Source organism: Monopterus albus, unplaced genomic scaffold (assembly GCF_001952655.1).
Source record: "Monopterus albus unplaced genomic scaffold, M_albus_1.0 scaffold69.1, whole genome shotgun sequence".
Taxonomy (NCBI): domain Eukaryota; kingdom Metazoa; phylum Chordata; class Actinopteri; order Synbranchiformes; family Synbranchidae; genus Monopterus; species Monopterus albus.
Window position 1 is genome coordinate 4,210,641 of NW_018127949.1, and position 26,207 is coordinate 4,236,847.

General features: G+C 40.1%; 4 protein-coding genes across 4 annotated transcripts in view; 1 reads left to right on the forward strand and 3 right to left on the reverse strand.

The window, feature by feature from the left end:
* Window positions 1-2,250: 2,250 nt before the first annotated feature.
* msh2 (mutS homolog 2 (E. coli)) lies at window positions 2,251-11,007 on the reverse strand. The gene is made up of 16 exons (XM_020605107.1): window positions 10,747-11,007; window positions 10,088-10,236; window positions 9,362-9,646; window positions 9,006-9,152; window positions 8,558-8,707; window positions 7,895-8,028; window positions 7,381-7,580; window positions 6,926-7,035; window positions 6,702-6,825; window positions 5,517-5,667; window positions 5,316-5,413; window positions 4,824-5,069; window positions 4,302-4,506; window positions 3,969-4,216; window positions 3,437-3,612; window positions 2,251-2,533 (listed from the first exon to the last, which is right to left on the reverse strand). Exons 1-16 carry the CDS (start codon window positions 10,952-10,954, stop codon window positions 2,357-2,359), a joined length of 2,808 nt encoding a protein of 935 aa, XP_020460763.1. The 5' UTR covers window positions 10,955-11,007; the 3' UTR covers window positions 2,251-2,356.
* Window positions 11,008-11,460: 453 nt separating this feature from the next.
* On the reverse strand, window positions 11,461-13,644 carry cript (cysteine-rich PDZ-binding protein). The gene is made up of 5 exons (XM_020605211.1): window positions 13,488-13,644; window positions 13,220-13,285; window positions 12,753-12,807; window positions 12,463-12,566; window positions 11,461-11,934 (listed from the first exon to the last, which is right to left on the reverse strand). The coding sequence occupies exons 1-5, from the start codon at window positions 13,501-13,503 to the stop codon at window positions 11,870-11,872; spliced, it is 306 nt and encodes a 101-aa protein (XP_020460867.1). The 5' UTR covers window positions 13,504-13,644; the 3' UTR covers window positions 11,461-11,869.
* A 673-nt stretch (window positions 13,645-14,317) lies between these two features.
* pigf (phosphatidylinositol glycan anchor biosynthesis, class F) lies at window positions 14,318-17,582 on the forward strand. Its single transcript, XM_020605203.1, has 5 exons — window positions 14,318-14,806; window positions 15,201-15,292; window positions 15,648-15,764; window positions 15,884-15,992; window positions 17,215-17,582. Exons 1-5 carry the CDS (start codon window positions 14,579-14,581, stop codon window positions 17,326-17,328), a joined length of 660 nt encoding a protein of 219 aa, XP_020460859.1. The 5' UTR covers window positions 14,318-14,578; the 3' UTR covers window positions 17,329-17,582.
* Window positions 17,583-23,051: 5,469 nt separating this feature from the next.
* cox7a2l (cytochrome c oxidase subunit 7A2 like) overlaps window positions 23,052-26,207 on the reverse strand; it is a 3,994-nt gene continuing 838 nt past the window's right edge. The window contains exons 2-3 of the mRNA XM_020605208.1: window positions 24,612-24,746; window positions 23,052-24,169 (exon numbers count right to left, since the gene is read on the reverse strand). Coding sequence (XP_020460864.1) covers window positions 24,029-24,169; window positions 24,612-24,746 — 276 coding nt within the window. The 3' untranslated portion in view covers window positions 23,052-24,028. The remainder of the gene's footprint in view (window positions 24,170-24,611; window positions 24,747-26,207) is intronic.

Consider the following 26,207-nt stretch of genomic DNA (forward strand, 5'->3'; position numbering starts at 1 on the left):
CTCCTCCCCCCCCCACACCCAGGCAAACTGCAGAAATTCGGCCGTCCCAGTGGTGAAGTTCTTTCTGTGAAAGAGAATCTCATGTAAACACTAAAAACCCTCTCCAGGATATTGGTCTAAATGGCAGGTGGAGGGGCTCCACAGTTGTATAGAGTGTGTATGTGTGTGTGTGTGTGTGTGTGTGTGTGCGCGCGTGCATATGTGTTTATAATTGATGCAGTCAGTGTTTGTGGAGAGGGTTCCAATAGGAGGTGTCAGAGCTCCTTAAACTGGAACTGACGAGTCTATCTGCAGTCCCCCCCACCCCCTATTCCCTCCCCGTGTATCGTGGTGACTGTGGCTCCTCATGCAGCCTGAATTGTATGCATGTACCATAACATCTAGACTTAATATATTGTGAAGTATTCAATAACCATTATGTAGATGCTAGTTGAAACTCAAAGGGGTATACTTTCTTAGAAAGACAAAAAACAAAATGGCCATTTCTAAGAAAATAAAACTTTATTAGATCAGTGGTGTTGGTCTTTTGATAATTTTCACATCCTGCAGAATCACCAGTAATTGTCTCATCAAAAAAAAAAAATGCGTATAATTGCCCCAAAAACAGTTCATTTAAAGGTAGGGTTGGCAATTCTTTTCAGACGCATTTTTAGTTACCTATCTTGAAATTCTCTTTTCATCCCAAATGCAGAATACATAAAATGCACAGACATCATAAAAAACAAACCTGTGGCGGCAGCAGGCTTGGAAAAGCCTGACTAATAATTTTACTCGGCACCAGCAAAACCATTGATGGCCTACCTGCTTGTTAACCTAACTTCCTACTTGCACAAAGAATCTCCCACCAGGCCAGGCAGACAGAAGTGTTACTGCTCTGTACTGATAGCTAAAGCTAGCAGGCAATGGTGAAGAAGGTATCCACAGCTGATTTCATTTGCAAACTGAGATCATTGTTGCATTCGTTTCCTGAAACCTGTAAGTAGTAGTCAGGCAGTACACGTTGTGCTTTGGAGTGATGGTTTTAGTGACAAGTCAGAGCTAAAGGTCCGATTTTTCAGTTGTCTACTTTCAAAACTGAGTTTCCTCTTACTGGTTTTTCCAGGATCGCCAACCCTATCTTTAACAATCTGCTTTTGATTCCCTGAATTCAGTACAGTGACAGCAGCAGCTTTCACTGAAAAATTGCTAGAGGGGTAAAAAGCCTCTCTGCATTATTCACCTGTAACAGTTGGTGATCTTTTGGGGAGACATTTCTTTTACAGACCCATAATAAGTGACTTTTGTCAAACCTGTGCAATATTACTAAACTGTTTTCAGCTCTCCTTCAGAATAACTGATGCTGAAATGTACTGCCAGACCCAGACAGGCTATTGAAACACAATGCAGAGCCAGTTAACTGCATAACTGGTTAACTATTCAACAAAAAGGTGAGAAAACAAACACACAATCTGACCAAAACTAAATCCTAGATGACTGCAAAAACAAGCAGAGAGGCTTCAACCAGCTGTTTGCTATTAAAATAAGATTGCTGCTGCAGAATTTGACTCATTTCAGCTGCGAGTGTCAGTAACGTGTATCATGGTTAAGTGATCTCTGACCAACACCAGTAGTTATTGGAGCTGGATACCTCTCAATCTTTTCTTTAAAATTTTCTTGCCATTGTCAGGTCTCCCTGACAACTATTGCTGAGTTTGCTCTGAACTTTCCAGTACTATAAATTTAATGATATTTACATGCTATGAACTTACACAGCGGTAATGTACAGTAATTATAAAGCCAAGTCATTTTGTATATTAACAGTATTTTCAGCAGTCCCCATAAAGAGACTAAAACCAACAGTTAATGTCTGTGCCATAGCCCGAAACTCAAGACCCTGATATTGGTTAAAAATATCCGGAGATCTCCTGCATGAACAGCTGACTCTTTCTTGCTTCCAATGTAGTAAAGGTTATGGTGGTTCAGAGCCTTTGGGGCAACATTTTTAACAAATGATTTAATAATTTTGCCTGACAAAGGAGGTCTGTGGCACAAACATAAGCTAATCCAGGCTGCAGACTGACACTCATTAACGATGAGTACAGACAATTTACGGTCAATTTTAGTTTCTGTATGGGGAAGTCTTGGAAACCAGTAATATAGAAAATGACCGGCCTTATCTTCTAATCACACACTGTACACAGAGTTAAAGTGAGACTAAGTGATCAGCTCAGACCATAAGTCATTGTGTAAATAAGTGGGTCAGAAACAACATCTAGAAATACTACTTTATTGAAAACCTATACAATATAAGCGGTCTAGTGTTTGCCTGTGATACATGAACTTTAACCTGTGTTTAGCAGATAAACGTGTTTACAAATTAAGCATTTTTTACATGAACACAGCGTGCAAGGATCTCTGCGACGTACGTGTTGTTTTTGGCGACCAACTCGTGCTTCATTCTCCTGAGCTCTGCTTTCACCTCCTCTTCGCTCATGATAGCAGCAGGAAGTGACTTCACCTTCTCCAGGAAGTCCTGGATCAGCATTTCCCCGACCTGAAGCAGAGGCAGTACAACAGTTTCACAAAAGCTCCAAACCACAGGTGCTGAGTAAAATTTAAAATGTCAACTCCTTGAAAGAAAACAGAAGTTTTCAGTCTCGTGACAAAATGCAGTAACCTTTACAAGGTTTAACTGAAAATTAGACAGGTAATCATGTAATTTAACAGGTAATCCTTCAACTTGCCTGAACATGAGTCAGTTGAAAATGTTTTAATGTCCAATTTTAGAGATTTTCATTATTTTCACTATGTCAACTTTTGGCCATTCCATGTGTGAATTAACAACTGTGGCATAAACACATTTTCTCAATGAGTACTTTTACTCATTGATGCTTGTAGCGACTTCCCCAGTAATTCACCACTGTCTGACTCACAGTGGGGATAGTTTGATGCTCCTAGATTTGAAACTAGTTTCCATACTGCAAATATAATGTTATAGTTGAACCTGTTAGTTAGCTGTGGGCTATGTATTGAACCATTTTTTTTCTATTTTGTTGCCTATATTTTTTATTAATTTTGGTAATTTGGCACCCCTAAAGACTACTGCCAGCTCCTCTTTGCAGTGTATCTGTGGACATACAACACTCATTTAATCGTTTTGATAATGAAGACTAAAAAATTTGCAGGCAAGTTCTATTCTAAAGTTTTCTAAGTGGATCTACAGATATGTATTCACAATGGACATCGTAAATAATCCTCAGGACTATCGTGTCGGTCACTGCAGCATCTTTGCCTCATGTTTCTCCCTTTGCCCCCAACTTCCCTTTCCTAAATAAAAAGCATTATCATTTCCTGTTTCCAGTCTTTTTTTCCTTTTTTTTTTCCTTTGACATACTCCTCAACTACACAGATGTAATTAGTGATGATGACAGCAAAATGTAAGAAAATGGATACTTACTTGTTTGTCTGTTCGTCGTCTTTTGGCTTCAGGCTCTTCCTCCTGCTCTGACTTCTCCCCCGCAGGTTCCTGGAACTCCTCGAGTTCCTCCGCCTTCTCCTTTGCCATGGCAACCACAGATGGAGGGAAGCAAGCTAACTCGGCAACGTGGATACCAAAACTCTGATCACACACACCTGAACGCAAAGTCAGGGTCTGCATCAGTTTGGAGACTACATGAATAAGCATCAGTCATTAGGTCTAGTGGCACTGGTTGGACATGACATTTCTGTATCACTTTCAGCACGATACAAGTCCAAATTAAGTGCTGTGCAATTACTGTAGAGCACAAGGTTAAAACATAGAGAAATTACATCTTGTTTGTCCAGTTTAAGATCACTGACATACACTGATTAGCCTTAAAATCACTCACCTAACACTGTAGGTTCCTTTTGTGGCCCTGGTTTCTATCAGTTTACATCTATCAATCAGGTTAGGAAATGCAGAGAAGTCACTCATTGAAAAACAGTGTGGATGTACGTTGTGTACTGACCTGGTTTGACTCTATACAGCATAGTGAGTGTGTTGTGGGAGGTCAGGGCTGTGACGTGCAGGTTGTGGACAGTGGGCTGCTGTGCCGCCAGCGCCGTCAGCTCATGGAAATGAGTGGCGAACAAGCAGAAGCAACCGATCTTTGAGGCGATGTGTTCGCTGATGGCCCAGGCCAAACCGAAGCCGTCATACGTGGACGTGCCTCTGCCGAGCTCATCGATTATGATGAGCGAGTTCTCTGTGGCCGAGCTGCAGATACAACATGGAGGTTGAAACCACGCTTGTATTGTCTTTAGTAGTAAAGATGTAAGCGTGCTTTTGTGTGTGTTCTTACCGCAGAATGGCAGAGGTCTCCAGCATCTCGGACATAAAGGTGGACACTCCTTTCACCTGGCTGTCTCCTGCTCCCACCCTGACCAGAATGCTGTCAATCATGCTAAGCTCCGCCTTTTCACATGGCACAAAGCAGCCGATCTGAGCCATCAGAGCGATCACACCCACCTGCCGGATAAATGTGGACTTGCCACCCATATTTGGTCCTGCACACAAGAAGAGAGGAGAGCTGTGTAAAGCTAGGTTTTCCCTTCAGTTTAACTGGATAATCTCTGTTTACAACAGCTTCAGTCTTCATTCATAGTTTGGACATGTGACCTTGTTTTTAATAATAACTATGTACCACAAGACAATGTCACAATTTTAGGGCTGTTGCTTGCAGTGATGAACCTACAGAGGAATGGCACTTGAACCTCAGCCCCATATTCACTCTTCTTTTAGCTTTGATTTTTACTCATTGTAACTGCAATGAACTTATTTTAAACTGGATATTTCACTTCACAAGTGCGTTGTCTCTTTTCACCTGTTATAATATAGAAGCTCTTCTCCCCCTGGACAAAGGTGATGTCGTTGGGTATGAAGGCGGTGTCTGCATCTGTCTCCATGCAAGGATGTCTGGCCTGTAGTAGCTCTATATGCCTGCTGCCGTCAGCTAAGAGGCGAGGCCGAACGTACGGCACAGGAGCAGAGACAGACGCCATGGCAAAACTCGCCACTGCGTCTAACTGTGCGATCACGTCACCTAGAGTCTGCAGGGGGTCCACATAACCTGGAGGTTCACAGAGTTTAACACTATAAATTAATTACCACAGAGACAGGAGAGCATAGCATGTGCAGCCTCTAAACCGGCCTGCCATGTGACCACCGTCCCAATTCTTGAACTTAAGTTAGAGGTGTTTGTAAAAAAAAAAAAAATAATAATAATAATTGAAATCTATCACTAGATGTCAGACAAGTCATTCTATTCTATGAAAGTCTGACATAATTGTTTCTTCTATCAAATGAAATTCCTCACCTGAGGCGATGTTGATGATCTCTTTAACGATGGCATTCTGGGCTTCTTCATACTCCTCTCTGCTCTTAGTGTACTCCTCATTCAGAGAGCTCAGCTTACTACAGGCATGTGAAAGTGCACACAGGAGTGCAGACCATGAGCTGACAGGAGAAGCACGGTTACCCACGAACGGTACTGAGAGTGTGGCACATAGAAACAGACCTGTTAGTGAAGCGCACCCCGTTCTTCTGCACATCCAGGGTTGTGAACTTCTTGTTGTTCCTCAGACTCTTCTCCTCCTTGCAGGTGACTCTCAGGTAAAAACCCAGCATGGCATTCGATTCCAACTTCACAGTCTTACCAGCATCCAGACCTGAAACATAAAGTTGCTATGATGAGCAAGGATTTTTTTGTGTATTTGGTGCCTGTGATATACGCTCCCTGGCCACTTTATTAGGTACACCTGTACAATTGTATGTAGTTCAATCCAACACTTCTGCCTGTGTTTATGAAGCTCAGGTTGTGTTTTACTGGACTACATTATATTTAGAGGTGTCTATAATTTTTCCTCTCCAGCTACATACATGAGAGGGTCAGAAAATATATTAGGAACACCTCTGAATATAATGTAGTCCAGTACAATAGCACCTTTAACTATGACCTCAATAATGAATATATAATTATATACATTTGACAATTTCACCAGAAACTGAAAAACACAGATGTTGAAGTGGAAATGTTGCATTGAACTTTATACAATTGTACCTAATAAAGTGGCCAGGGAGCGTATATACACAAGCAGAGATGCACCAATTGCAATTTTCAAATGTTCTTTAATGAAAAATGTAATAAAAAAAAAACAAAAAAAAAACCATTGTGAGTAGTTTGTATTTGCTGTGTTTTACCAAGGGTTGGGATACGCATATAACATGCATTTCATGTGGAGCCTGTAATTTGGACATAGTTTTCTTTCTCCAAAGTTTTTCTCTGGGCTCCTCTGTGTCCTGTTTGTACATCAAATGCTTCCAGTGCATGAGAGAATACACCCCTGGTATAGACATGAGATGCTACGCGATGCACATGCTATGCTTTTCGTTTGTGCAACTGCGTGTGTGAGGTGGAATCTCGTACCTCTAAATCTGGCCAACACAGAATCGGACATCTCCGGGTGATTGGCCAGTCACCAGTCAAGGCCGATCACGCTGAAAATCGGCCATTTCAAACCTCTGCCAACCAATCAGTGCATCTCTGCATGTGAGTGTACTTAATCATGTTGTGGGGAATTAATTCCTTTTGTGGACAAAGAGCAAGAGTCCTCTGAATTTATGGAAACACAACTGTGTGTTTGTGGACTTGTATGGCTACACACTGTGAGGGACGGTCTGTGTGTGTGCACACTGTCATCACCTAGCTCTCTGGCTGCACTGTTCAGCACTGCCTGCATGCTCTTCTCTAGCATGTCCATCTTTTCTCTCAGCTCACTCAGCACAGGATCAAATGAAGCCTTCACCAGGAACTCGTGGTGGTCAATCTACACACAACAAGTACAGTATGTATAGAACATGTTGATAATATACAAACACAAACAGAATATTGTTACATTCTACGTGAGTAAATATAAAAGAAAAGACCTGGTTCATGTCCAGAGTCGTCTCAATCATCTCCTGGTACTTTGTAAAGTCCGTCTGCAGGTCTCTCAGAGGAGAGAGGAACACTGCCTCCAACAGAACCTGGTAGCTCCCTACAACACATGCAAATCAGAAGGTGGGTGACAATCATCACTGTTCAACTGTGTTGCAATGGGCAAAATGACTACTTCCAGCCTAAGCAGTCTCATCTATAACTGTTGTTTTCATCTTGTTAAGTTTTTATGAAATCAATTACAGGAATGCATTTCCTTCATAATCACAATCTCAAATCTATGAAGAACCTTTGGGCTCAGACACAGCCTGATTAAGACAGCCTCTTAATCTTCTTGGCAAAGCTGCAGCAACTGCACAGTGCAATCACTTCTGCAAGACAATAATGCTACACAGTGAACTGGCACTTCAACATATTTTGTGTGTGGTTCAACTGCAGGTTGTACCCGAGTATCTCTCCAGGGCTGTGATGAGGGCAGGGATCTGGCTCACAGCCTGGTAGACTCTGTAGCAGTCCTGCAATGTGGCAGTGTGACGGTGAAACTTCTTTGCCAGACGGTGGAGATCAGGAAACCGCCGCAGCAGGTCCTCCTGACAGGTCTGCCTGAGCTCTGAGTCCAACACGAAGCTCTCCACCAGGTCTAGTCTACAGACATGCACAACAGTATCATCAAAATGTATGCAGTGAATGTCCACAGCAGATCTGAATCTATCCAAATACTGTCTAAGTATTTCACTCTGGATCAGTACATTTTCCACTATGATTCAATGGAGCAAAGCAAACTATCACAATATTTGTTGATCCATATACTGAAAGATTAAAATGATTAAGTTTATAATCTTAAATTATCTGTATATGACTGAAAGCTCAATGTTTACAGTGTGACTGCTAAAATTGTTATGGCAGCAATCCATTAAAATGTCTATTAGAAGTATATGATCATGCTATCATTGCCTTACCTCTCCTCTATTCTGGTTTTGTCCATGAGCGGCTGTTTGAGCCACTGGTTGACCAACCGCTGACCCTGTGGTGTACGGCACTTGTTCAACAGAGCGGCCAATGAATGGGCTCCACTGGTGTCATCGGGTGAACCCTGGAGGATACAAATTTATCATTTAAACCATAAGGCCTAGATCTCAATCTAATGAGTTTAGATAAATAACTCATCACCCACCATCGATAACAACAAACTGTTCAGTCATCTGTTAAACCCAGTCATCTCTATTACACTGTACCATCTCTCACCTTGATCATTTTCCCTGTTGTACATATGTAAATACATTTATTTAGAATAGAACTGGTTATTTCTCATGTCATCTTTGGGGTTCTTCCATTTCTAGTAAATAGGTCAACATTCTGAGAACTCCAGAATTACCAATGAGGCTGAATTAATTATTAACCACTTCATCAATAGTGTGATAGCACTCAAACTATCTGGTGCCCGACTCTAACAAGGTATTAAAATATTGAATTGAACATTGAATATTAATATCCATGTCCTAAGGTGTAGTCATTCCGCTACATTATTAACAAATTGAACTGTGTTGGTGGAAGGAAAACGACACCACGTTACTCCCTCTAAAACCAGAACCAGCAGTTATTATGTGGTCCCTGCCACTGACCTGGAAGAGGTTAAGAGCCCTCACAGCGTTGTTGTCCAGCCTCATGTACTGTCCCAGGCCCAGAGTGGTCAGACTGAAGGAGTTGAAGTTGGACTCATCAGAGAGCAGCTCAAGGAAACGCACCACTGCAGCCAAGCATGACATGGCCACCTGCGAATGAAACCATGGACAGACATTCTGGTGTCATATATGAACTCCTTTGTTATTCAACTATTATTCTGACCTACAGTGGCTAACTGCCAAGTACTTCAGATTTTCACATCTAGTATGGAATATATAGTTTTTAGCACAGTTCACCATGTGTGCTGATCAGTATATGATAAATCTACCTGGCTACCAAGAGGCTTTAAAATAAAACCATCCTTGTCTGCTAAGGCCTAGTGATGTAATTTTTGGTGGTTTAAGTAAATCAGTCTTACTGCAAGTGTCAGGAGGCTTTTTTGTTCACCTGTTTGTCAAACTCAGGCAGTGTGTTGCTGGCCACGCTCTCTCCTTTCTTGGCTCTTAGCAGCCTGTTGAGATCCTGGACCATGTCCTTGCTACTGAACTCAGCTCTCCTCCTATCAGAGATCAACATGCCTCCACGCTGCACAACCTACAAAGACGCATGATTTGTAGATTTGTGTAGCACTTTTTACAAAGTGATTTGAAACAAGAATCTGTACTCAGTTTATCCAGTAAAACCCAATGAATGACGTAAAATGATATGGGGCAGTAATGGGAGAATGACCTGGGTGAGAAGATGATGCATCCAATTACTTTTGCGGGAATAAATAAAGTTGCATTCAGCTGAACTCATCATACCTCTCGTAGTTTATTGCTCTCAGTGTTGGCTTCACCTTGGGCTAAGAGACACTCTTTGGGGCTGATCTGGACAAGCAGAGATTCCAGATTGGAGAACGTCTCATTGTCAGGAAACTCGCACACTCCCATCTTCCTCTGGGCTGCATCCACGTATCCGACCCCGACCACACGCTGTCCATCAGCCCCTGTAGCGAACCGGACGGCTACAACTCCTGCACAGCCCTCGGCTCCAGTTCCACCACCAAAAAGAATCTCCTCAAACTGTGTCAGGTTTCCTGGAGAGGCCTACGTGGGAAGGTAAAATTACAATTTCAGAATCAGAACAAATACTTCTGTTGTAAGACTATATTTAGCTGTTATATTATTTGACTAAGTGATGTTCAGATTCATGATTTTAATTACCACCAGCTTGTTCCTTTCGTGTGTACAGAGCTAAGTTGCAACATGTTGGACTGGTGGATTTTGTAAAGTTGATGACATCACCTTGTGTACTAGAATATGATGTCATTTTTCAGTTTTCTGATTTCATATGCACAAAATAAATTTATTCTATAATCAAGAAAATAACTGACTGCTTAGGGTGAACTGACACCAAGTGAAATTCCACAAAAAGTAGTGAAAGTAGGAAACCAACATGGCAACATAGCTATTCTGCATTTAAAAAGGTAGATGGGCCTTTAAACCAACAGAAATCAGCCTGACACTCCTTCACAGTCAGCACAGCACCTTGTACTCGAGCTTCCAGTCATGCTCCTTGCTGCTCTTGCCGTGGTTCCTGTACACTTCTACTCTGTAGTGCTTCACTAGCAGCAACTCTTTCACAAAGGCTTCAAAGTTCAGCTTGCTCAGGACCACGCTCTCCAGCTTGCGACTCCCTGTTGACCAACATACCGACATTAATATTAGGAATAACCTCAGGGCTCCAGGTTTACATTTATTTTTAGGGGCACAGATGAAACTTGGGATTATGTTAAAACAATTTCTTCATTAAACATACAGTATGCATAAAACAGGAGGAAAATTATTTAGCTATAAGATTAACAAAGATTGTTGGAACCTAAGATGCATATGGGACCTAGCACTGAACATCCATGCGTTGTGTTTCTTGAATGCATCCTTTTTCAAAATGTGCAGTCTACTGCTTTATTTTATGCTTTTGAAATTTGGGCTGGTGCTTGGCACTCAAATTCTGAAAGCTGCTACAATTATATACACACATATATATATATATATATATATATATATAAAACTAAAACACAAACATTCCAGTTGCAGTTTGCTCCGAGTATATGCATCAACAATAGGCAGTTTGTAAATGCAGCCTGTCACCAGTCTGCAAGCTTCTGTTAGCAACGCGGCTAGCTAGGCTACAGATGCTAGTTTACCTGAGCCCAAATATTTGATGACCCCATTCGTTTTGAAAACCTCCTTCGCCGCAAATATGGCGTCTTTCCCGTGAACAGTGTAGTAGTCGTTACGGTCGAATATTCTGAAAGTGGTGTCCGGTTTCTCCGGCATGGAGAAAATGAAGTTAAGAAAGCCATGCTCGGCTGCACTGTCCATAGACAGGTTTTGCTTGGGCTGCACCGCCATGCTGGATTCTCCCGCCACCGTAATAGCCTAACAGGAAATTACGTTTATGTGGTGACGTGTTCCCATGGAAACAGCGCCCCGTCTCGATAATATTTGTTACCTCGCCAGTAAATCCACCCATTATCTATACCGCTTATTCCTGAACAGGCCCTGGATCCTACTGCACTTTACCTGTATTCTATACTGATACTGTTTTTGTGCTATGGTACAACAGCATAAATTAATAATGAGACATAACACACAGATGTGTGCACATGTGACTGAAGGCCTGAGGGAAAACAAGGCCTTAAGAAAGAGTCTGTCATCAGATAACCTCTATCTCTGCCTGCAAGGAATGGATGAGTGGGGGTCATGCCTAACAGTGCAGCATGCAGTTTTCAAATATGATTATGTCAAAGTAAACCAATTACCATAGGCATACATGAGAAATACCAGGTATGTTGTGCATAAGAGTGATTCACTTTACAGCTTCTGGCAGAAGTACAAAATAACCAGTCAAATGTCTTTATATTGGATGCTTTATTAATATGCAACACTTCGTATATTACATGCAGAAATCAATTTTCTAAAAAGCAAAGAATCCAAATCCAGTCACTGCATTTAAAATGCACACACACACAAACAAATCTAGAAGCCTGAACTTCAGAAACAAGTGACAACTGGTGGTGTACATGGAGACAGTGCTACCCTTTGTATGGCCACTGTAAAAGTGCCATCAGAATTATACAATACTCTATAATACAAGACCAAGCCATCCTGAATTGCTCAGGTGTAAGAAATAACAATCAAAGGTTATGACTGTCTGTGCCAGGGCACTGTGGAACAATAATAAACATTTAACAAGAAATGCACACTTTAATTTCATCCTCACATATGTTATTCACAAGTAGAACTGTTCTCTGATCCAGCAAGCTGTCACACAGATGTCTGTTTGTAGTTCTTGGTGTCCAAAACTTTCTTTCCACACATTGCACAGATTCCTTAAAAGACAAAGAGAAAAGTAATGAAAAAAAACATTAGTAGAGAGAGAAGAGCAATGTCAGGAGCACGTGCCCCTGAATTCTTGTATTATGTGGCATGTTTTTGGTTTATCACCAATTCCTAAAAGAACTTAACTGTCACTTTAGCTGCTGAATACTAGTTGCTAATGCTATCTGCTGCTTGGTGTCGAGTAGGTAGTGTGCAGTGGACTTTACAGCTTTTTCACTGAAAACATCTTTCTCCAGAGGCCAAAAACAACACTAAAGAAAGCAGTGACACTGAACCACAACAGTTAAGTGTTGGGCTGGGAAACTAAAACAATTAACTTAAAAATGCTATAAATCTCTATAGAGCTTAGGTGAACTGTAGAATTGGTGATAATTCTCTGTGGGTTTGTCACTACAAGCGTTTCGTTAGTTTATCTCAACAAGTCTTAGTCAGTGTGTATTAATAGAAGACTATAAAGGGAAAACACACTGGTGGAACATAAAACTCATTAGGACCTCTGCTCAGTGTCAGTGAGTTACCTTTCTTGTATGCACAGCCCTGGCAGTAATGTGATCCAGACTGATGAACTGAGCTCTTGCAGATCCTGCAGGTAGCAAAACCCGTCTTGCTGTAAGGGTCAAACCTGAGATGGGAAAACATTACAGAGGTACACTAATATGTTTTTTTAAGCCACATTAGCAGTAGCACAGTTCTAGCAAATTAATAAACATGATGAAGGCTAATGTAGAACAATCAGAATGAGTATTTTGAAAAGAAAGTGATGAGTCACAGCAAATAACACTGATTTATAGTCAGTCTTTAAACCCACCTGGCTTTCTTATAAGTCAGGACCTTGTTTTCATTTATCTTACGCCCGCCGCTCTCTGAGTGAAATAAGCAGAAAGAACTCCATTAAAGATAGTGGAAAGACAAAGACAAATTCTAAACAGTATGAAAAACATTTTATGAATGATTTTCATTCTCAAAAATAAATAAAAGAAGAAAGAACGTTCACTCTAGGGTTAGAAAATAAATGTGGTTAAAATAAAAGAGGGGTCAGTGTAGTCAGTGCAGTTACTATTATTTTAAGTTTGGAAGCAAACGTTGTTGACGATCAGTGATAAAATTGTCCATTACTTTAAAATCAAAAAAGGCAAAATTTGCTAGAATATGAAGCATCATCAGGGCAGCAAAACACAGCAGCGAGCCTTAGTGTGAACAGCTGTAATATCTCGGAAGGTACACCTTCTATATTAATGAAGAGGATAATGTGTGTGTGCGTGTGCCTCATTTCACCTGTTGTATTTCGTGCTCCATCCTTCCAGGTGTCGGGCGTGATGACCTTACCAAGTTTCTTCTCGCCTGAAACAATAAATACACAGAATTTATAAAGAAATTACTTACTTGTTAAAGATAAAGCCTAGCAGGCTCGCTATTCATAAACCACTATGAGAACAGATAGCAGGACGTAACGTTAGCTTTCGATGAATATCCAGCCCTCACCAACAGCAAAAGCGTATGATAGATCTGGATATAGCAACCATCTGAACAGTGTGATACGTACACTTCTCACAAACCATCCTTCTCTCTTTATAACCAGTGTTTTTCGACGACTGATCAAAAATAAAACAAAAATGTTAGCTAAACGTGAGCTTCCTCGGTTAACGCTTGTAAACTTCCGGTCGTTTTTTCCTGTCTTGTATTTGCAACAGATTGATTGGTTAACAAAACTGGTCCTCTGTGATTGGTTAAAGGGTGTGCGTTACATTCGTAAAGTTACCTGCAAAGTAATACTTCCTGTTTGCTGTAAACTATAGTAGAGAAAACCCTGGAAGTTCTACTGTATATGCTCTGTGAAATCCCTGGAGTAGGCTACATGAATTTCCTCAAAATCTCCTTTGCAAGAGAGACCCAAGAATATATTACATATACATAAAATCAAAACAAGATTTTATTTTATTTTTTTACTCAAAACTGCTCAGATTTCAGAATGTATTTTTCAGTTTCTATATAGATACACAAGCACAAGTTCTCAAAAGCAGTTTGTGAAAGACTGCAGAGAACAGACTCCAGCAGACAGCCAGGACTGCAGAAAAGATCACCGGTGCCAGCCTTCCCTCCTTCTCGGAGGACTTGTACACCTCAAAAGGAGGTCAAAAGGAGCACCGAGAAGATTTCTGCAGAGCCCTCACACCCTGGACACAAACTGTTTGAACTCCTCCCCTCTGGGTGGCGCTACAGGTCACTGTACGCCAAAACAACCCGACACAAGGACAGTTTTTTCCCCCAGTACATGTACATGTACAATACATGTTACACTGTTTTCTGGCGTTTTAGAAATAAAACGATTCATTGGCCATATAATCATCAGAATGGTCAATAATGGAAATAATCGTTAATCAGCATCCCTGATTCAAATAATAGATTAATTTTAATTTAACGCGTCAGTTCATTTCGCATTTGTAAAAACATTTGACTTTTATTGTGAAGTCCCAGCGGAAGTCTGTTTTGGTCCATGTTTACGAGATGTGAAGCTAAATGTGCCCATGGATTTAATGCTAAACCCCTCTGTACATCCGCTGCTAAGTTAATATTTATTAAGTCTTTTATTTCAATTTCGACGTAATTTCGATAAAGACAAGTAAAGTAACCGTCATGTGGGACCATGAAATCAGAGCCATGGCGTCCACCAACGCCATAATCGTCGCCTCGATGTTCATGGCGACTGTCATACCTGCGGTGCTCGTCCCCGACTTCTCGGTGTACGGAACTCACCTGCTGTGGCTCTACTCGGTGTCTGGTACGGTCACCGCGGTCAGTGTCGCTGTCTTCTGGCTGCTCGGCATCACACCACCCACCAAGAAGCACACACTGGGATACAAGGTGACTGTTGGGCTGCTGCTGGTGGTGGTAGTATGACTTAGTTAAGTAAGGTGAAAGCTCTCCATATATTTGTTTTGATTATTTATTATCATAAATTATCAGTAATTGCAAGCTCCTCGGTGTTTACCGGCTAGATCTTCATGAATATTAGAAACTAGCTATGTCTTCATGTACATTACCAGCATGACAGTAATTGCTTCTGATCCTTCTAATTCTTATTTTATTTGTATAGAAACAAAGTGTGACTTGAACTTACCTGCATGTCCATCAACACTGATCTAACCAAGATTGTTTTTTCAGGAAGTGAACATCTGACCTCATTTACTATTATTTTGTTAATGTTGTTTTTAACATCATCTATCCCTTAACTCTCATGAACACTTTCTCTCTGCAGCTGTCTAGGCTGTTTCGTTCCTGTCTGTACTTCTTCCTGTCCTGCCTGTTCTTCCACACTGTGGTGGTTCTCTATGGAGCTCCGCTGATTGAGTGAGTAGCCGGTGATGCTCAGGTGCTACACCTGTTTTGAGAGAGAGAGAAACGTACAGGAAAGCAGAGGGTGGTACAGGAGAAGCTGTTAGGTTGCGTGAAGTAACTCACTCACCATGATGCTGAGTAATACACTTTTGCACACCATGAAATTATTCTGCCCATTAATATGTACTTTTTGACATGCTACAAGTTCACATACTGTATGTTCATTTTGTGTCTGTGTTTTATTATTATCCAACATCCTGTAATTGTTTTGTCCTAAAACTGCTGTTTTCGATTCTCTGCTCTGTTTGCATGTCTAAAACTTGGAAGGGATTTGATTGCTGCTATGAGGTTCTAATTTCTGTTTCAGATCTGCCTTAGAGACATTTTCCCTTGCTGTGCTGCTGACGTCTCTAACCACACTGAGGTGTCTCTGTGTCCTTGGCCCCAACGTCCAAGCCTGGATACGAGTGTTCAGTCGCCACGGGTATGTCTAAAATCAGTTTTTCTTCTTTTCTGTGCTTCCCGTTCTTCTACAAGCTTCATGTGCTTATTTTGTGTCTCACCATCAGATAGACTAATTTGCCTTGCTTTGTCTGTCTCCAGCGCGATGTCTGTGTGGGACACCTGCCTCCAGATTACAGTGGCCTGCACAGTGGTAGGGGCCTGGGTGGGAGCTTTCCCTATACCTCTGGACTGGGACAGGCCTTGGCAGGTCAGCACACACTGAAAATCCCCTTATAAACCAAATGTATACCCTCATATGGAAAGATTTTTTTTACCTTAAAGCTCTCTGATGTTTTTCTGTGAGGTTTGCTTGTACATGTTCTAAGTCAGATTCACCAAACTCTCTGAATTGCACAGACCTGTTGTACATCACTTGTTTGTGAGAGTTCATCATTAGGATAGTCTACACCCCTGAATTTGTCACATAGGTCTGCCTATTCCACTCTGTCTGTGGGGACATGTCATTCATAAACATGTTGTGAAATAGTAAAAATAAGAATTTCATGAGCTGAGCAGTCAAAACACTAATTTACCAGTGTCTGTAATGTTACTAGAGGACCTGAAACAACACGAAAATATTACTAGTACAGATTTCAGTGATGTCATCAGAGTAGTGCTGTACTGTGACAGAAATAACGAGGCAATTGCAGATGCTAAAAAAGCTAAACAGTCCCTAACTAATATAAAATGTGGCCATGTGGCTGTGACAGCCTGATAAATGAGACTAAAAATATTACAATAATGTTACACTGTTGGGTGCAGCAGAGGACAATGTTAGACAGAGATGTGTATAAAGACCCTGAGGCAGTTGTTGGTATAAGTTGCTGGGCCAAATATTCCAATAACTTGCAAACTGTGCAAGCAGACACAGCTTTTAAGGGGCTATAAGTCAAAAAAGTTGGCAACCACTCATTTATATAACAGCAGTAAACAAACATGCACGTGTGCAACTTTGAGCAATAATACACTTATATTCTTCTGGGTTTTTTTTTTTTTCATGTTTGCTTGCCTCAAGAGAGTTTCCTCTATTAACGAGATGTCAGTTGTTTATTTCTATCATAAATCAATATTAAATACAGCTTCCATAAGGATGAAATTCTAATTTAAAGTTCTCTTAATTTCCTTAATCTTTTTTTAATGACAAAAGGAAAAGATTATAATTATAATTGCAAATGAAGTTCTCTGCAAAATGACAGGAAGAAAATTCAAATTGGAGGTAAACAGTGGTACTGTTACTGGAGCATAACACTGGATGACACTTGTGCTGTATTTTCCCGTTGCTATAAAAGTTCCTTTTTAAATTATTAACTGAACATCACATATGTGGAGAGGAGACGTGCTTGTCGGGTGTAGCTCCTCTCAGTCTCGGGGTGTTTGATCATCACTTTGTGGCCATGTGCAATCAGACTCCCTTGTTCTTGTTCTTGTAGGTTTGGCCTGTTTCGTGCAGCCTCGGCGCTATGATTGGTTTCCTGACCGGGCTTGTTGCTGCTCCTGCATGGATCCACTATCATCGTAAACAGCTCACATACAAATGCAAATGATGGACTGACACAGGTTTCTGTGCTGGTGTGTATCTGAATGTGACCATGAGGGTACTGAATTCTGTTTTTCACAATATTTACTGGGTAACATTCACTCTGTTTGCAGCCTGCGGGAAAGGTGGTTTTGTAATAACACAAAGCATATGATTATTTTGTATGCATGAAGACTGAGTATATTCTTGAGGATTTTTGACATGAATAAAGGGCATCTTCTGCATCAGTGGGCACTGTTTTGTGGTTAAAAGATTAGTAGTTTATAGCTGAAAGTCAGTCACATCAGTGATTTGTTCTGGAATGAATGAACCTAAAAATGCTTAAAACTGTAGGTGGTGCTGTTGGATCAGGACCGCGTGTGTTTGTGTATGTGTGTTTAAATGAAGATAAGAAATTGAGCATCACACTCATTTGCAAAGTAATCAGTGTTACGGTTGGGTGGTCATTTATTGAAATAGTTATGAGGGAAACTTTAAGACAAAGTGTAAACTTTGCAAAATGTTCTGATGACATTCTGGCACACACACACACACACACACACACACACACACACACACACACACACACTGTTCTGCACCTGAAGCTGGCTACTGATGAATACTGTTCCTTTTTAAACAACCATTAATCTTGCTCCAACTCTATTTCAACACCCTCTTCCCTCTGTTACTCTCCATCTCATTCCACCTTTTCACGTCCTCAGGCAACCATATTGATTTACTTTCATTTTAGGGACATTCATTTTTCTCCTTTCAAACCGCCCACATCTTTTGTTCTCCCTCGCAGCCAGTAACCAAAATGAAATGTGAATTGTCTGCATGGCAGTGTCAAATGGCAAACTAAATGAGGGATGCTGTTTGCAAGACAGTCTTGATACTTGTTAAACGTACAACTTAAGTAATTATTCCCAAGAAAAATGGAAGCAAAATGTGGGGAGAAAGATACAATTCAGACAGTTTAGCAGTATGTAATTTAATGCTTATTGGGATTGATGGACAGTTTCAGCACAGGCAGGGGCAGCTGGCCATTTGTCCTGCCTTTGAACTCTTATGTAAGTTTGTTGCCGGGGAAAGGCAGAGGGAAATAGCCTTAAGGAAAAAGAGAATAGGGGACAGAGAGAGACTTTCAGCCTATATACACTTACAGCACCAATCACCACACCTTTTTCATCCCTAAACCTCTTACTCCATCTCTGATGAAATTCAATCTGACCTCAAGCTGTTACCTCTATTTCTCTTGCTCTCTGTGCCTTTTTACAAATCTCCCTCTTGGTTCTGATAGGCACAGGAAGTGGCGAGTAGGGCCCCAAAAGGTGCAATCAAAGTGATTTCACCCTGATCGCAGCTACATCTCACCCTTGTAAGATAAGATACGATGAACCTTTATTAGTCACAACAACAGGGAAATTCACAAAACTACAGTAGCAAAGGGATAGAAAGAAGTGTAATGTGAATATATATTTTTATAAAAGCTAACATGGTTCACACATCACATAGTGTAATTTTCAAGTGTCTCTTTTGGGCCATTGAGGTGTTATATGTGTGCAATCAACGTGCTTTATGGACAGATATATCTGAATGGACTTGTTTTGTTCATATGCTCCATTCCACATATGGTCATTTCATCTGCAAGACAAGCACAAGACCATTCGTTCACAGACACACACACAAAAGCTAATGCTTCGCAAATTGTCCTCCTCATTCAATCCCAGAGAACTTTATTTATTCATTATTTGTTCTCAGGCAAAGCTATTGTGCAAGGGCATTGTGAGCAGAGGTAATTTGTCATTCCCACTGCAGCCCTCTCCCACCAGCCTTTCCTGCAAGGCAGTTGTCATAGCCTTTCTTTGCTGTTTACAGAGCTGTTATGTCTCTGCATTTGTTTCTGCATTGTTCCTCTGAGGCCAGAGGAAACTGGCAGAGTATTACACGCTGAATTAAGGTGAACCTTCTGCCCATTGTGGAGGATGAAGTCACCCAAAATGAAACCTGTCTTAAACTGTATTTTAGCACTGAATCAAATGACTGTGCAATTTGAAAAGATTCCCTGAGCAGCTGAGAACAAAGAACTGCCTTCTCTGCAGCTGTATATGGCTTTGTAGCCTCTATTAATGCATCTTGGTTTTACAGCTTGCAATTTTAATATAAATCCCTGTCTTCACAGTCTTATTAACTCTATTTCCAGCTGTAGCAGGCAGCTGTTTTCAGCAAGTTCTGATGAAGCCCCAGTACACTGCCGACTCAAGCATAAGACTGACAAAAAATAGCTGAAGAGGCTGATATTTTTTCTCGAGAGTTAGTTGAAGCCAAACCGCAGTGAAAAAGCAATTCGATTTGTCTAGTAGACAGAACCCCGTGCCACATGAATGCTAATGTTGCTCCCTGTCTGCTTGTGCAAATACAGTAGATTGCAAACACATTAGCAAGTACAATTTTCGAAGCCAGGGATGTGTTGATGTCTTTGTGTCTCAGCTTGTTTTGATAATTCCCCCTAATAATCAAAAATCAATTCGCTTTAAAATGAAAGGAGACAATCTACAATTAGGGAGAGTGATGATGCCATGTGTAAGTGATTTGTCATTTTTATAAATGATTTGCAAATGTCCTATTACACATCTTTTATGTAATTCCTTCATGTGCAATAACTGTTCTTAATACTGTCACCCAGTGAGTAACTTTCAGTTCAGCTGTTATTGCTGTGTGGGTCTATACTAAATTGACTGAGGAAAAATGATTTTAGTCTCCTCTAATATAAAGTTATTGGCAGAATACAAAGTGCAGATCAGTGGTGTTCACAATATGCTGTAACTATGAGTTTTCATCCAGAATTGTTGGATTTTGGGGGCATATGCATGTAAAGTGTGTCCTCATTTCCCTATTTAAATGTTTATATTGGATCAAACTATGCTCCTCTTTATGCTAAAGCTGCAATGTGAATTTGAAACATTCTAACTTTTCCATATGTTATATGGGTGATCTTTTGGATGATGCTTTATGTAACAACTTTCTTCTCACACTCTCATCTGCCCCCTAGTTGTCAAAAATCTGTTGACAAAGCTTTAAAACGAGGGGAGAACCACTAGATATTAGCATCTTGGTATAGGGGAAATGGTGAGCCTGGAGTAAAAGGGATTTACAAATTATAATTTTAATATTTATTTTAGACGCTGCCACTCTCACTCACCATGCCTCGTGTTCTTGACACCCGAATCACCTGATATCCCCACTCACCTGCTGTTCATTGGCTCATCACTCTCTTAATAAATACACCATCCGTGTTCCTGGAGTCATTTGAAACATTATCCTAGTACTCACATAGCCTTTGCTTTCCATCCTGTTTGCTGTTGGCCACCTGTTCCTCACCTTATTTGTTTCGCTGACTGCCAGTAAAGAGCTTTTTGACTTTTACCTGCTTGTTCTGCCAGTCTGGCTTTTGAGTCCAAGGTTCTGTGATCCTTGGACTCAAAATCCAAAAATAATTATGTTTAAAATGAATATGACAGAACTCAATTTTGATTCCAACGCCCCCCTGAGAGAACCAGATAAGACAAATCTGACCAATTTTCACCAGGATTGCATCATTTTTCTCCAGTAAAGTGTACGTCTTCAGAATAATTTGAAATCTGCCATAATAATCACATTTCTATGTAGAGTGACTTTACACTGATTTATTAGAAGGGACATTTGAGTGAGAAGGCACAGACGTGATGTGAGCAGCTTCCTCTACGATGGATTCCTTCTTTAAAAAAAAAAAAGATACCATTTTCAATATTCTTCCAATAAATCACACCCAGCTTCTATATAACAACCTTATCTCACTCTCATCCTCCCCCTCCTCACACTCCACTTGCTTCCTGTGTTTTGTCTTTGCTTTAGCCCCAGTTTTGTGTGTTAACGCTCCCCACGGTGTGTGCTTCATTAACAGTTGGAGTGTTGTGTTGTTGAAGAGTAAACATGTTATTGTGAAACTCTTGTGTCTCTCCTGTTGAGACTAAAGAGCAACAACAAAAGGATCCATTGTTACTGAGGGATGCTCAAGTGGGCTGTCGTGACGCAACAGGGACGGGGGATACAGATGGGTGGAATTAAGGGGGTGCTGAAGGATTCCTTGATGAAAAGCAGGTACAAGGTTTATTATGAAAACAAGATGCCTCTCTTGACAATTTAACGTGTGTACATAGCGATTACGTTTTTCTAAGAAAAGCTTCAGTGGGAGTCCAGTGAGTAACTGAAAAGAGACAAACTGTGCAGGGAATTCCTTGTTAAAACAAACAAGCAGTATAAAGACAGGTTGTTTTACTCCCATTTTGTACCTTAAATTCAAGGTTTCTAAGACAAATTGGCTCTGAGGAAGCAGTCAGCTGGTAGAACCTTGACTCAAACAGAGTCAAACTGGTTTTAGCTGCGACGCTGCACACGCGTCCTGATGACTTTAAATGTGCCCCAACTCAGCCACTTTTAAATCCAAAGTGAAAACTCTGTTTTCCGGTACCTTTAATTGATTAGTTTGCATTCAGGGCAACTTGCGGTTTTATTTCTGATCTTCTTTTATCTTTGTCTATTTGTTTTTATTTTCATTTTATGGATTTCAGCTTAAGTTTTATCTTTATTTTTTCTTAATTGATCTTATACTGGTTTTTAATGGATATTGTTTCAATGCTGTTAATGTTTTTGGCTCTTTGTTCGAATAGTTATATAAATTAAGCTGCTTTGCTTTGTCCCAGACACAGACTTACACTTTGACTAGTCCAATGGTAGCTGTACAGTTGCACAAAATAAATATATAAAGTGAGTTATTAATGCTAAAACTTAGCCATCCTGCTCCCTGAGCTGTGTTTCCATGGTAACAATCAATGACATCTGCTGACAACAGTTGCAAGAGGAAAGCATGGTTCAATTTGTGGTTTGTTAATGTGAAAAGTCCAAGGCCAACCCCTGGGAAATCTGCATGACCTGTTCTTCTACTGTAAATTCTGTCATTACATAAACGGTAACTCTTCCAGAGTGTACAGCACGTTTTCGTTTGGGGTGAACAAAGCCTCACTGTCTGAAGGTGTAGCTTGATAGGCCAAGTAATTTTATTTTAAAGAGTATTCATTTGCCCAGATTATAGACAAATTATTGCTAGAGATTGTATGGAACTCGACACCTTTGTGCAACCAATAAATAATATTAGATGTTAGCCTTCATCAGTAATTAGTAGGTGACATGGAGATAATGAGACATCACTGGACCACAGCTGGAACACACCTACATGTGAACACTGTGTCTGTACCCTCGCTTTGTAGGATGGGATGTTCTGGAGTAAGACGCGCTTCAAATTATGCATTGACTTTATTTATTTAAGGTACTCATTATTCACTTTTAAATCAGTGCTGTCATCAATTATCCATGATAAGGTTTTCCTCAGGGTGTGAAGTATTGATGCCATGACATAAGGAGGTCCACAGCTAAGACAGAATGACAAATTAAGGAGCCACATTTTAATAAATAACACTCTTACTTGGCTACCCATTAATTTAAATCACTTTCACTGTATTTTTTATTCATTTATAAATTTCCAAGCAGTTTTTGGGGGCCTGGGAAGCCATTAGAGAAAAAAATGTACTAGAGGTTTGATTAAAACTAAAGCCTTCCAATCCCCTCAGGTATAAAGTATTGGACAATGGCACATTTTTTGTTGCGTTAGCTACGTACTCCTGGTGGACTTTAACAAAAAGGATGACTATAAGGTTAATATTCTAATAGTCTCAGCTTTAATTCAATCAAGGGGTTTTGTGTCCACATCACAAACAATGTAGGAACTTCATTTAGCTCAGATGGACGCTTCAGAGGAAGGATCAAAGAAAAGAACGTCACATCGCTAAATGTGTTTCCTCGACTCCTCTCTAAGCACGAGTAAAATTTTGAATACAGTTGCTACTTTTACTTCAGTAAACAATATGAATACCCCTTCTACCGCTGTGTATTTGCCTGTAAAACAGGCTACAACTCCTTACATTATGCCAATTCCTGCACAAGTATCATGTTGCTCATAAAAATATCAAAATCAAATTTAAAAAAAAAAAAAAAAAACAGCATGCACATGAGAGAAAAAAAGCACAAGCAACTGAGTGTTGCAGCAGCTTGATGTGGGACTGCCAACATGTCTGTCTGAAACAACCTCCCCCCTCCCTCCAAAATCAGCAAGGAGCATCTGACATCACACCAGGGCCCACACATATAAATACTGTATGAGACAGTACTTAAACCAAGTGAGCAGCAGCTATGTTCTGGAAGGGATGTGCTCTGTCTCACACACATGCTTATCACATGCCAAATCATTACATCCCCACCTCTATTTTGGCCTATGTAAAAGCTGAGGGAGACAACGCAGCTCTCTAAACAGTTTCATACATAATGTTTGTGCATCTGTTGGTTGATTTGCAATAATGACAGTGACATAGCATAACAGACCAACAAAATGGGAAAGACCTGAACTTTTACATTTGTTTCTCCTGAAAATTTATTAACTTAGACAATCTTTCTACAAAGAAGACAGACAGTATTCTTGTTATCATTGGTGTGCTGTCCTAACAGTGATCATTTCTTATCCAAGTGACCCAGCAGGGGGCACGGCAAGGGCACATGAAGGCTGTGAACGCTGGAACCACGTACTACAGCAGCGACAAGTTGGGAAGTGTTACAGAAAGATCGTGGCTTTGTGTTGGTCACTTATTCCTGGGCTGGGCTGTGATGTAAAGAGCCACCAGACAGTAGAGAGCGCCCCCTAAGGTGAGAGCCATAGTGGTGCGGTACAGTAGCCTGTCGGGAAGTCCACGCTTCAGATGAACAGGGATACTATCTGATGCCTGAGAGAAGACCGAACAGGTGGGGTGGGCAGGAAACCAGAGAAAAGCAAAAGGAGAAAAAAAGAAAGAAAGAATAATAAATTGGTGATGAAGAGTATAGAGAATTCTGAACACTGATTCACTGTAATCATTTTTCCTCCCTTGTAACAGGTTAAAAGCACAAACTGTTTTTAAAATACATTTTTTCTATATTTAAGAAAGCCACCACTTTTTCTACATAATCATTTTTAAAAGAAAAATTGTCCCTGAGGTTTAACTGGGAAAACTAAAATTATATTTATTTGTAATTTGCTTTGAAGGTTCAGAGGTTCTACACCAACTCCTCGTTAGTGTCTGTGTTGAACAATTTCACATTACTAAAACTAATCTTGCAGTTATTAAATTATTGTGACAATATCCTTTTTTTATCTTTGTTTTTAATTCATTTTGTGTTCCTCATTACCTGGAATAGCCTCTGGAAGTCTGGAACCTTGTTTGCTCCCAGGTACTCCACCGTAGCCTGAGCCTCTGACACCAACTTGGTGGGTGTGGCAAAGATCATGGCGGGGGACTCTGCTGGTACACCCAGCCTCAGACCCTGAAACAAAAAACAACTGACTGGTCACAATAATCCACTTTTTTCCAGGTCAGTTCATGAAAAATGTATTTACCACATTATCACAGTGAAAACGTTTCACCTCTCTCTGTGTTTATTGCATATACAAGCCTGATTTGAATGAAACAGGGATTTATTTTCACAAACGTTTTTATGACCCAATCTACCCACTTGCCCAATTGCCAAATTAAATGCCACTGGAAAAAATTACAAATAAGTAAATAAATGAAGCTGCAATGATCCACTGATTAACTACTTTAATTTCTAAAAATCATATGGCAGCTATTTTGATAATCAAGTAACACTCTCTTTAATTTTTTTATGCAAAAATGTCTAAAGCTCTGCTGGTTCCAGCTTCTCAAAAGTGAGAGTTTGCTACTTTGTCTTTTATGATTATACTGTATAACCCAATGAAGACCTCACTCTGGTCTCTGGGAAATTATCTTGCATGTTCTTCATTACTTTGCAGGAAATAAATGAGGAAATAAATTAATTAATCAAGAAAATAATCAGCAGATGAACTGATAGTGAAAGTAATTGCCAGTTGCAGCCCTAAACAAATCAATAAATAAACTAATTAAAAGGGAAACACCAGAGACCTCAGTGCCAGGGACCGCTGTCAAGGATTTTATTTAAACCAGAACAGACTGTAAAAAAATTACTATTTTTATTACCAAATAATCTGCTGAATATTTTTCTATAAAATGCCAAAATGAAAATAAATAAAAATTCAAATGCTATCACAATTTCTTAAGAGCCCAAGATGAGGTCTTCAAATGTCTTGTTTTGTCGAAGTAACCATCCACAAATCATAGCTATTCAATTCACTAATTACAGTGTAAGAGAACATAAAAATGCATTAACATTTCCAAACTGGCTGGTTAGTAGACTGCCCAACAAGGTTTTAGTCTTATTTTTACTTTGTGGTTTTGTCTGGATTGATACAGTTCATTTTGCTGCATTCCTTTGATATGTGATTATTTCCCACCCACAAAATCTTTACATTTTTGTGATTTGGACATGTTTCTTTTCTATGTGGCTACTAAGTCTATCCTTAGATTTTATAATGACGTTCTATTTTTCAGACAGTCAGTACTATAAATAAATAAAACAGAAGCACACTGTGGTGTTCAGGAAGTACATGTGCGTCCTTTATATCCTCTCACTTGGAGGAAGCTTATAACCCACATTGGTTGCGAAAATTACTGGGAGACCCATTAGAATGCATGGAGGCAAATAGTGTGGGAGCAGAGAAATCTGACATATAAAAATGCAGAGGCATTTGCTATTGCTATTTAAGAGAGTGCTTAACTAAAGGTGCTGACGGCAGGAACTCATTTATGTATTATATCAGAAATACAGAAAAAATCTAACTTCTTTTCATTTGCTGAGGAATAATTAATAAGCAAAATGAAAAACAAAATGGTGCCTTCAGGTGTCTAG